At 26.9% G+C, this 13060-nt stretch overlaps 1 protein-coding gene across 1 annotated transcript in view; it reads right to left on the bottom strand.

The window, feature by feature from the left end:
* Positions 1–5602: 5602 nt before the first annotated feature.
* LOC142326571 (ATP-binding cassette sub-family G member 1-like) overlaps positions 5603–13060 on the bottom strand; it is a 172756-nt gene continuing 165298 nt past the window's right edge. The window contains exons 8-11 of the mRNA XM_075369151.1: positions 11411–11579; positions 10527–10627; positions 7751–7906; positions 5603–6177 (exon numbers count right to left, since the gene is read on the bottom strand). Coding sequence (XP_075225266.1) covers positions 5833–6177; positions 7751–7906; positions 10527–10627; positions 11411–11579 — 771 coding nt within the window. The 3' untranslated portion in view covers positions 5603–5832. The remainder of the gene's footprint in view (positions 6178–7750; positions 7907–10526; positions 10628–11410; positions 11580–13060) is intronic.

A 13060-nucleotide genomic window follows, 5' to 3' on the forward strand; every position in this document is an offset into this window, starting at 1 on the left:
GTATTATTACAGTTTAGTTAGCTGTAAGATTATAGGAGAAATAAATTCCTTTAACTGATATTCATCTTTGTACAAATCCTCAATAGAGACTTGCTTTGTCAAAGTAGTTCACTGTTAACAAACATCATCTTATACTTTTATCATTGTTTTAGTATTAATATTATTTTCTTAAACAATGATAAAAGTATAACATGTTCTATTATCTATATAATAGTTCATCATCAAACCTAATGCGACAAATTAATTAAAGTTTAAAAGGAAGGCCACTTGGAAACCAATGCTTTATCGATCAATTTTTTGGATGAAAAAATTTAAGGTTAGATTAAATTCTGATTGACACTACAAAAAAAAAAAAAAAAATTAAATAAATACACCAAAAACACCAACCAACCAAATGGTGAATTTTTAAAAATTATTACTTTTCCTGTCAAAACCTTTTCATTTGGATGATACTTACTTTTTTAATAATCAGGGAAAATGTTTACATTTTTTAATGAAATGTTCACACATTTCCACCTCATCCACTAAAAATTTTAAATTACTTGCCACAATCAAAAGTGTAATGTTTTTATAATATAGGTTATAAAATACTTGAAATATATTATTATTATAATAAAATATTTATCTTTAATATATAAAAATAACAATTTTAAAAGAAAACCAAACTTACAAAAAATAAATTTCAATCAGAAAAATTAAATTAAAAAAAAAGGGCAACCCTCCAAAGGAAAGTTAGTGGAGATAATATATTATTATTATAATAAAATATTTATCTTTAATATATAAAAATAACAATTTTAAAAGAAAACCAAACTTACAAAAAATAAATTTCAATCAGAAAAATTAAATTAAAAAAAAAGGGCAACCCTCCAAAGGAAAGTTAGTGGAGATAATATATATTATATATATATATATATATACAAAAATATATATAAAAATTTGGGCATCACTGTTATTAATTACTCAATAATGTTGTATCATACCACATCTTACACTAAAAACAGTCATATCACAAAAATATTAATATTTTCATAAAATAGATTTACAAAAAAAATTAATTTTTAGTACATTACATAAATAATATTATTTTTCAATTCAATTTCACAAAATTATTTTGATATTTAATATGTTTATTAACTAAAATATCTCTCATTCAATTAACCTATATAATATACTCACTAGAGTACAGCAACATGAAATAAATGAAAAATATTACTATTATACAAATTAACAATAATCTTTGGATAATCAAAATATTAATTAAAACATAACAAACTTCTATTTTAAAAAGAACAACAAAATCTAATCCCATATCATAACTAAAAAAATACAAACTAAACAAGAAGCAGACCATTAATAACTTAAAGATTGTCGTAAGGGATGCATTAAATAACAGTACTAATTTCAATAATAGTTTTTGTTATGATCAAAAACTAAGTGTGATCAAGAGTAATTGATCACACTTGCCAAAATATGATCAATCAGTTTGGTAATAATTATTGTGTTCATAGATAATCTCCACAAACACAATTCCAAATAATAATAAATAAAATATAAAAATTTGCTTTACTCGCAAAAAACAAAACCCCAGAATTTTCAAAACTATAACTGTAAAACATAAAAGAATATATACTTTAAAAGATTTTAAAACATACTATAACTAAGACAAACATACCATAACTTGGGAAAACAAATAAATGTAATATAAATTTTTTCCAGCATCACAAAACAGTTACTTGGCAATGTGGAATGAATTAAAACACACACAAGATAAAAAACAACTCGATTTATATGTTTATTAATCGTTTGGTTATTTATTTACATAAACAACTTGATTTATATGTTTTAGTAAAACATATTAGTAATTTAATGGCTAACAACATTACTGCTCAATTGTTCATTGAAACAGAACCTTTCAATTCAAAGTTAAAAATTATTAATAGCATTTTAAATTTCCATCTGCCCTATTAAATTAAATTTAATAATCAAAGGCAATGGACTTTGGTTATTAAATTAATTTAACAGTGCTGTCTAAGAAATGGACATGACAAACTGTTTAACTGTAACTGGGCTTTTAGCCTAAAGAGAAATACAATTAAAAAAAAAAAAAAAACACAAAAAGAGCTAACCGTGAGGTCAGAAAAACTGGAACAACTATGATGTCAGTCATATATGTTTTATGACTAGATTAACAGATAAAAATAAACTATTATTAAAAAAATAAATAAACAAAAACTGTATGTAATTTTCTATATAATTGTTCTAGTTTTTCTTCAAACACCAAAAAAAATACGGCTTTACTATCTAATACCCAAAATGTAGCAGCTAATGGTGGATGGTGATAATAGTAGCTGCAAGCAATACTTTCACAGAAAAAGTTATATAAATTTAAGGTCCAATCACAATACTACAAAGCATTAAAAACTTTAAATACTTAGCTTTTTGACTAACTACTATCATAAAAAAAAAGTAAAAATACCATAATATTGTTATAAACAGGCAAAAATACCTTCACAAACTACTCTAATGCATGGTGATGTAATAAATATTAATCTGTCCAAAAACCAAAGATTGTTTTATAATATCTACAATAAAATAATTTTTTAATCCTAATTACAACAAAAAGTAAATCATTCAAAAAATTTAACTTTGTTAAAAGTATATGATAAAGTACAGTAAAATATTAACAAGTATTTATCTACTAATTAGATAACTGCAGTTAATAAAAAATCAGTTTTACATTACAAAAGATATTTTACACTGATCTAGCCCAATAATGTTTACAACATCGTTAACAATATACGTATCCTTAGCATAATATTTTAAGAAAGATTTCTCTTTTTTTTGGCAGATTACATATAAGTAATTAACAATGTATATTTACACTAAAAACAAGAACAATACAAAGATGTTTTCTTACTGTAATATGGATACATTATTTTCTTTATTATATTGATATTTATAGTAATTCAAAACTATGTCAAAACCATCGAATTACAGAAATTAAAGGTAAAAAACATTTAGTATTACATAAATTTCAAAAGTATTATTTGAGACTCTCCGCAAAGAAGTGCACCATTATTTTTAATAAAACTTATAAATATGTTCCTTTCCTGTAGTATTAATGATTTTTTCTATTTTTTCTGTTTTAATGTTTTTTTTCTGTTTTAATCATTCAGTCCAAGATATTGAACTGAATATCTAAAGTTAGAAATACTGCGGTAATATCTATCAAATAATATTACACTATTCTTGTGTGGATATTTTACACCTGTAAAATATCACACTTGTTATTTAGCATTTTTATTTACTAATCAATTCAGAATACTTTAATAATGTCGTAAAAAAACTTGTATCCATAAATTATTTTAGAATATTCTCATGAATTAAATGTGAATTACATTACTGCATGTAGTTTTGTCAAATTGAAACTGATCTTACAATTATAAAAATAATATGAATAATATACTAATTATAAAAAAATTTGTTATTTATACTCATCAGAAAATATTTTAATAAAATATAAAACATAAAAATTTGTTTGAATTTAGAAAAACATATTCATAATCTCGTACAATGAATGAAATGAATGAGGGAATACTTTCAAAATATTTTCAACAGATCAGGCATTGCTGACTTTTTTAAATGCGACAAAATTTCATTTCCGATTTCAATAACATGATAGTGTCACAATCACAAAATATACAGGAAAAATTCAAAATATTACATGCAAATCAAAGTAGTATAACATTTTTCTCCTTTATTACAGTATATATTACAAATATAATTTACATATTAATAGAAATCAACATAATGGCAGAGAAATAAGAGAATTTAGAAAGTTTTTACAATTATAAATTGTAATTCATATTATATGAATAATAAACATGCTGGCATGATTATTATAAATTGTAACAATTTAATCATTAACGATAATTAAGAAAAAAATATTAATATGAATACTACAAAAATCTCACACACATTACTTGTAAAACTTTAAATAAGGAAATTCTTAAGTGCACAAGTTCAAAAGTGTTTCTACCTTTAATTTATCTGGATTTTTGTGGTTTTCATTTAGACTCAATATATTTTTTTATAATTTACATTTATAAAAAACAAAAAATTAACAAATTAATATAATCACCCTTATTATTTTCCTTTAAATACTAGTTTTGAAAAATGAATTTTATTTTTTTCATTATCATTTTCTTTTTTAATATTTGTCAGTATATAAATTTATATGTTTTCAGCTAAAAATTAATTAGGGTGGGAATACTCAATTAAATATAGTATATAATAAAGGAAAATACTATGAAATATATACATACATTTGATTTTTTTTTAATAAAGTGGATTAAGCTGATTTGGTCATATCTGACTAGTCAAATTTAAATATACAAAATTATTTGCAAAAATATAAAAATGCAATGCCACTTATAAAGAATGTAACATAATGTATTGCTAATAAAAGGTTAATTGAAACAAGTTCAAAAATGATTTTTAATAGTACAATTAATTTTAAGTGATTTTACTCTCACACAATTATCAGTTTTTATATAAAATTAAGTAAACGCTCTCAACAAAGACCTAAGCATAAATATATTTTTTTTTTACAAATTTACACAAACTGTCCTCAAAAATGTCCTAACTGGTATGTTTTTGTTTTAAAATTTTTAGTCCAGTTTTTCACCAACATATCAATTTAATAACTACTATTCTTTTATTTATTTTTTATTTAAATAATTTGTACTTTTATTTAAAAAATAAAACTCATAAAAGTTGCAATAATCCTGTTATAAAGAAGATACAAATATGGCTAAAGAAAAATAAAATTTAGTGAATAAATAAGGGAAAGAGCAGTTAAAAGAGATCATCAAGGAAAGAAGAAGTTCGGGAGTTTGTTGAAAGTAATAAGTAATATGGAAAAGTGAAATTGACATGAATTGTCGTATCGTGTTGTAATGAGGAAGATGTGTATAGAGGAGTTGGAGTTGTATTTGTACTGTGCACAAACAAAGATAAAGGAAGGAAAGCAACAAGGGAAAAGAAGAGGAAGGAGATGAACATGTTCAATGATATTACAAATACACAAAATTAAAAATGGGAGAAAGATAGAGTAAAATATAAAGAAAGATGTAGAACCATCTGACTCCTGTCTTTTACAGTAACACGAACAATATTTCAGAAAAATATATTTATAAAACTAAAGTAAAAAATTGTAAAGTAAAAAAATAAATTTATTATAATAAATAATAATGGAGAAAAGTGATTCACATACTCATTTCTCAATATTTATAGTTTATGAGGTTAAGCAAAGTAAAAAATATATTTGATGAGGTGTTAATAGAGTATTTTATGCATGATTTTAAATGGAGACTGATAATAGTGTTACATATGGAGGAACTTCCATATTAAGATGGAAAATTTCATATAAAACAATATACTTTTATACATACCACAATGCTTACATACAACATAATAAAAATATTAAAACCGTTTAATATGTATAAATACATATATAAAATTATCTTATTTCAAAATATTATAAATCTTTAATCAATAACATTAATATACATACATATAACAATCACTAAAGGGCAAGACTATGCTAATTATTAATGAAATTTCAATTTATTTACACTACTTTTCAACTAATTAGCTTTATAACAAACAAATAAAAAAATACAAATTTTTAGGAGAATTATTACTTTTGCGCAGCAATAGCAAGGCAAGAAATATTATGCATATAAATAAGAGAAAAAACTTACTAACTCTACCACTGGTATGGTATTGTACATTATGTGTCACCTTATGGAAACACTATAGAAATTGTTACCTTTTATGGTATACTTGATATTTGAGCATAAAATAAGTAATTATATATATAACAACAATATAACTGAATAATATATAAAAATTTGTCCAATAATCATTATGTAACAAATCAAATTCTTTTAATAATTTTTTTGGTGAAATAAAATGGCAGTAATCTATAGAACATGAAAGTCGTGGACGATTATAACCATAGAGAGCTTCCATAACACCTTCTAAACCATGTTTCAAAAAACTTATATGAAATATCCAATGAAACCATGGTGCTGCATCACTTAAATGCAAAAAGAACCCAGAAAAAATTACCCATGGTGCAATAAACAGCGCTCCAAATACCATGCCATGCTGGAAAATTAAAAACAACATTAGGAAAAATCTATACCTTTAAAAACAAACAAAAAACTGATGATTTATTTAGCTAAACAATAACTTAAATTTTGTCTGATTACTTCCAAAGCTTCCAAATTCTTTCCTTATACTTTATGGAATTCTAAAGTAGTCTAAAAGTACAACATAATACAGGATCATCTCAAAATTAAGTCATAGCACTAATTTTATACCGAATATGAATACAATTTGATATAAAATTATTTACTATAATTACATCTACATAATGACTTATATAAGATGACAAGATACAACCAACAATGTAGCTGATTACTTCCTGGATAACTTTTTTATTATCAGAAACAAATAGCTTTCTCATCTGCAAAGATAATCTGATGTAATTATTTTAATATATTGTAACAAGACCAGTATAATGGACCTGAGTAACAGACTCCTGCCAATTAAGAAGAAAGTAGTAGCAAATGTAATAATGGGAGGAATCCAGAAAGGGGCTAAATGAAGTCTTTTTAGTAAAGCTAACAGGTCCGTTTAACAATAGTCTTTTGTAATACTGCCCACTGACACACAATAAACAGATGTTCTTCCATGAGAAGAGTTATCGGACTCAGGTTAGGAACGTATGGGAATAAAATGGCTCGGTTGATCATCTCACACTTCGAGTTGGGTCCAGTCCGGCAGATAAAGAGGATAGGAGTATAAATACTCTGGGGAAGCCCAGTTACAGATCAATTCTGCAAATCAGTCTAAGCGAAACGTACATGAGGTGAGTTCTCCGAGATGTCAGTCAGCAAGAGTACTCCGTGAGGAGGTCAGTGAAGGAGCAAATTTCAATTTTTGGTTTGAAACAATTATGGTGATATTAGAAGTAATTCCACTATATGAAAACAAGAAATGGTTCTTTAAGTTATTGTAAGACTATAATTGAAAGAGATAATGTACTAAATTTCATTCATAAACTGTTAGGGTCGTTTTATTTGTGAACAGCAAAGAACTTTACACAGTGAATTTACAGTGAAAGAACTTTATGCTTGTCTTATGTATTGTACAACTGCTGTTAATACAAGACTAATGGTTAAAAGTGTTAAGACTAGCAATCATGCTAATGTGTTTTGTCAATGCGTCTGAATACTGCTTTTCCATTCTCTTATATACCTATGAATAATTCCTGACGATTAGTTTAAATTCTGTTTTGTATATAATCTCTGTTTATTATTATTATCATGGCTGAGATGACCATGATTATTTGTTATTGATATTTAATATTATTATTGTTTACTGTTGCCATTATTGTCATTATTCTAATTATTATCGTGGTTGTGATTACTATACTTTTTTATTATTTGTTTTATTATTATCGTTTACTATTATTATTACACCATTGTCACTATTACTATTATAATTAATGGTTTGTGTTGTTTTTGCATGTACATTTTACATGATAGTTTAAAATAATTATTAGAAATTATATATTGTGTGAACCGATACTAATAGAATAACAAATATTAGATAACGATTAATTTGTTTTAGTAAATAATAAAGAATTATAAATTTAAATTAAGAAAAGACTCACCTCTATTCTCATTGAAGCACCAACAAAGAGACCAATCCCTTGTGAAACTAATGACACTAAAATATACATTAAAGTAAATAAAATAAATCTTTGTATATCTCTAGGCTGTGATGTAATCATGTAAACCAATGAACAATAAGTAGTTGTGCAAATTATCTGTAAATAACACCAATAAAATAAATAAATCAGTGATTTCACCACTTTAACTTTTATGGAATTTATATACATGTAAAATTAAGGCCATAAGCACTACTCAATTGCAATGTAATTTCAAATATTATATCAGAATGATCAGTATTTTCATAGTAAAATCAGATAATAATATCACACTATTTCAAGTACAATTCTTTAGTTACAAAGTACAATATTTTAAATATTGATGAATGCTGCAATTCAAGGACTTATTTGCTGATAACAAAGTTAGTAGACAACCCTTACTTTTTCCAAAGTATTGCACAAATAAAAGAGCTGAGCAAATCAATTTTTTTTTCATTAAAATCAATCGGTTTTAATGAAATTTGCAGAAAAGAAATAACCTTATTTTAACTTATCAAAAACTTATGCAAAGGGTTAATTAATCTCATTTTTTTATTAATCTTCTGTCACTATCCGTCTTTTCTAGATGTCCATACCATCTTATACCGACTTAATCTCTTTTTTCACTATGGCTTTCCTAGCCCAATTCTTGCCTTATTTCTGTATTTCTGATTCTATCTGAAGTGCAGATCTGTATTTTTGATAAAAAAACTTCTTGTTTTTTCTCTTAACTATACTCAACAACTTGATTTTAGATATATCTTATGTTAACAAATAACGTGACTTCACTGACAGCAGACATATGGAAACTTTTACAACCTCAGGATTAATTCTAAGAAGAGTTCAGCATTTTTTCACTAATGATTTTATACAACTCATCATCTCATTACTGGAAGATTCCTCATTAATGGGTTACTGATATATGGTTTACCATATGCTGGTAACCTGTAATGCTGTAATACACCAGCAAATTTATTTATTTAATGTGGTTGTAGCTGGTACATTTTACAAAGGATGATCACAGAGTAAGTTACACCCCCTCTATGAAACAACACATATTTATAACACAATTTTTTTTTTACTGAACAAAAGCTACGTATTTTTACCTATTTTTTGACATAATTACCAGTTTTTCTAAATACTATTGACAACTTGTGACAACTTTTTCAATTCCAATCTCATATAAAAATTTCGTCCAATTTCCTTCAACCATTGGACTGCTTCCTTCATTTCATCATCATTAGTGAAACGGTCCCCTGCCAGGTCTTGCTTGAGAGGACCAAACAGATAGTAGTCACAGGGCTAAGGCAGGGCTGAAAGGCGAATGACACCACACTTCCCACTTGAATTTTTGCAGTAACTCCTTTATCACATGAGCTGAATGAGGAGTTACTTCATGTCATGAAGAAAAATGACACCATCACTCAATCTTCCAGGTCTGTAGCCATTAAAGATTTGCTTTACGCAATTTTTTTAAAGTTACAGTATAAGATTAGGCATTGGACTGCTTCCTTCATTTCATCATCATTAGTGAAATGGTCCCCTGCCAGGTCTTGCTTGAGAAGACCAAACAGATAGTAGTCACAGGGTACTAAGTCAGGGCTGTAAGGCGAATGACACCACACTTCCCACTTGAATTTTTGCAGTAACTCCTTTATCACATGAGCTGAATGAGGAGTTACTTCATGTCATGAAGAAAAATGACACCATCACTCAATCTTCCAGGTCTGTAGCCATTAAAGATGGCTTTACGCAATTTTTTTAAAGTTACAGTATAAGATTAGGCATTGGTTGTTGTTCCTTGGGACATAAATTCACTCTAAACAACTCCCTCAAAATCAAAAAGACTGTCAGCATAACCTTTCGAAGATGTGGAGATGTTTTCACTTTTTTTAGCTGTGGCGAAGTTTTGTATCACTATTCATGTTATGCTCGTTTAGTCTCAGGAGTGTAATGAAGCACCCAGCTCTAATCCCCTGTGGTTATTTGTTAGAAAACTGTGGACCAGTCCTGTTATAACACTGAAGAAAAGAAAGAGCAGATGCAAAACGTTGATGTTTGTGGCTGTCTTGTCAACAGATGTGTCACCCATCATGTATACATCTTACAGTAACCAAGCTGATCGTCAATAATCGCAACAAACACATTACCATAACTGATGCTAAGTTCACTTGCAATCTCTCTAATTTTAATGCGCTGATTACTAGAGATAATTTCATTCACGCGTTCTGCGTTACCCATCTGTTTGCAGTTGAAGGACGCCCAGAATGCAGTTCATCACTCACATTTCTTCTTTCGTTATTGAACATTTGGCGCCATTTTGTGATCATGGGGCATGACATTACATTCTTATTGTATACCTTAACAATTTGACGATGAATTTCACAACTGCAATTTTTCCCCCACAAAAATCAGACTACTGAGCACACATCTATGCTGGATGAAACTTCTAGAGGACTTGCCATATTGACAATGACACTACACATGTAATGAATGTTGTACAATATTGCTGCTGGGGGAGCATGAAGACAACACAATCAGTGCTGCCACCACAAGACATAAAATATTCCTTTAGTTACTAGTATCACTAGTAAGATAATACCAGAAAGAAAAAAAAGAAGCCATTAAAAAAAAGATAAATAATGACAATGGAAATATGAATTATTAATCATTATAAAGTAAGAAATATGAATTAGTGTAATCGCATTGGAAAAAAACTACATTTAACAAAAAAGATTACCTGAAAGATAATATCTGCCATGACAACTGAAAAGTAATATGACTTTAGGGAATACCAACAATTAAAATATTCCCTTATAACAATCGTAAGCTCAGAAGGAACTGAAACAAAGAAAAACATGTGTAACTTACATAGAACAATAAATATTTAATATATTACATCTGCCAATCTCTGTGGTGGAGTGGTACACTTCATCTGAAGGTCTCGAATTCAAATCCCAGTCAGACATGGCATTTTTCATATGTTATAAATTTCCATCATATTCCCACATAAAAGCTTCTTTGTAAGCTTCTGTGGTGAATTAACTAATTCATTATCACACTGGTAATATTACACAAAAATAGATTAATTTTTTTTAACTGCTTGTTAAAAAGAAAGCATTTCTTAAATTAAAATTAAAAAATGTTTACATTAATTTAAAACAAGATACTTGTATAATCATTATTTATTTTTAAAGATTAAAGGACAGTTTCATTTCTCGCCAATTTTAGTCAAGCATAGAATCTTGTTCAGATAAAACTACAGCTCAATCAGAACTGACTATTCAGTCAGTTTTGAGACAATGCCATAAGAGAAGTTCCATGATAAATAGAACAATAAATTGATTTATAAAACAATTTTAATAAATTAAAATTGTTTTAATTGTGTCTTGGCTGTTTTTGATAAAATCAATATTTTTCTTAGATTTTCACTTAAAATACTTTTAATATAATTTCTTAAATTTTTACCATAAAGGTAAGTTAAGTACTTTTGAAAATGTTTAAAAAAGAAATCATACATCAGAATTTTTTCATATTCGCATTAACTTTTTTTTATGTATTTTCCTAATTAATAATAATAAAAAATTGTAAAACAAAGTAAAATATAATAATACATATACTTACAAGCCATAATCATAGCAGAAAATGAAGTAAACATAAGAAACATAAGACAAAAGAAAATAAAACTGAAGTTATCAAATACAAACGCAGCATCACTTCCAATACCATGGTATAATAACCCAATTAGAAATCCAATTACTATATGAAATATTAGACGAGCTCGTATTAAAGTCTGCAATAAAATCATAAGAAACATTAAAATCCACTAAGAATAAACTTAATTTATCTAAGTTATACTCAGAACCAGTTTAAGACTACTACATATTTGGATAATGTTCACCTTGAAATTACACAACACAACTGTGACATTAATAAACTCCTGGATCACAGTAAGCACTTGTTAAAATTACATTGACTCCAAAGATTATTGATATTATCCTGGTTACCACTGGATTTAGAAGTTTAACTTAAACTTCTTATACTTGCAACACAAGTTTAAGTTTAACTTAAATTTATACTCTCACTTTTTATAAACTTTGAATTATGACCGTACATTTTCAAAAATCATAACTACATTATTGAGTTTGTACTATGAAAAAATGCAAAAACATAAGTAAATGTAAATGTAGCAAAATTTTCTCTATACAAGATACTTTTCTTAACAAAAGATTTCCTTATAATGAAAGAACTAGCTAGTCGCTTCATAACTATATCAATCAATGTATTTTAGGCTCTTTTGAACAAATGAAAAAGCCAAATTTTCCTGTAATGGACAAAAAATATATATCCATAACTACTTTTGAATCAATGGAGTGGTGTTTCTCAAGTGTTAATGACAAAAGCATTTGAACTCTGAATAAAAAAATTAGATCGTAACTGCTGGTTTATTCCTTTCTATTAATTTTACAAATGAGTTCCTTTACTTGCTACAAAACAAGGGGAGGTTGAAACTCAGGAGCACATTACACCTCCCATGTCTTCATACATGCCATAAATGTTGAATTACTTAATTTAATGACATTAACGTCATTGAAAGCCTTCTTGCCTATGATAAAAAGGAGGTATAGAAGAAGAAATGTTCAGAAACTGAACCACCAACCTCCAAACCTTTACGTGCTATTAGTTAAATGGAATTTTTTAACATGTTTAACAACTTCACAGATAGTCTACAACTAAAATATTCACCAGTGAAGTAATTTTTCATAATTGTATTGTGACAAGTGAACTAAGTCTCTGTGATATACAGTAGTGGGCAGTACACCAGAGTACAATGTGACTTTTACTGTTACTTTTGAAGTTATCATTACTATTGTACCATGATTCAGATACAGTTTTTACTGTATTTTTTCATTGTAAAGATAGAACAGTAAATTCAGCATTTACAGCACACATACTTTACATTATTTTATTGAGATTATGACTAATAAATGTAAATTTTTTTCTAACTATAGAAAATTTGTTAATTATTTATGCATTCTAAGAGGAAAATAAACAAGTTGATGTATGATGAAATTTTAATTTGTTTTCTTCCATGGTAGAAACAGGGTGGTGCAGTAGAGACAAATTACTGAAAGTGCGCCACAACACAATGGAAATTATAATTAAAAAAGAAAATTAATACCAGTTTACGATCATCTAAATAAGGCGGTTTTCAGTAGTTTTAGAAGTAATGAAATTCACACTTTCTGGTTAATAGCTCGCTTCTAAAAACTA

The sequence above is a fragment of the Lycorma delicatula genome, chromosome 6, assembly GCF_047948215.1.
Source record: "Lycorma delicatula isolate Av1 chromosome 6, ASM4794821v1, whole genome shotgun sequence".
Classification (NCBI taxonomy): Eukaryota; Metazoa; Arthropoda; class Insecta; order Hemiptera; family Fulgoridae; genus Lycorma; species Lycorma delicatula.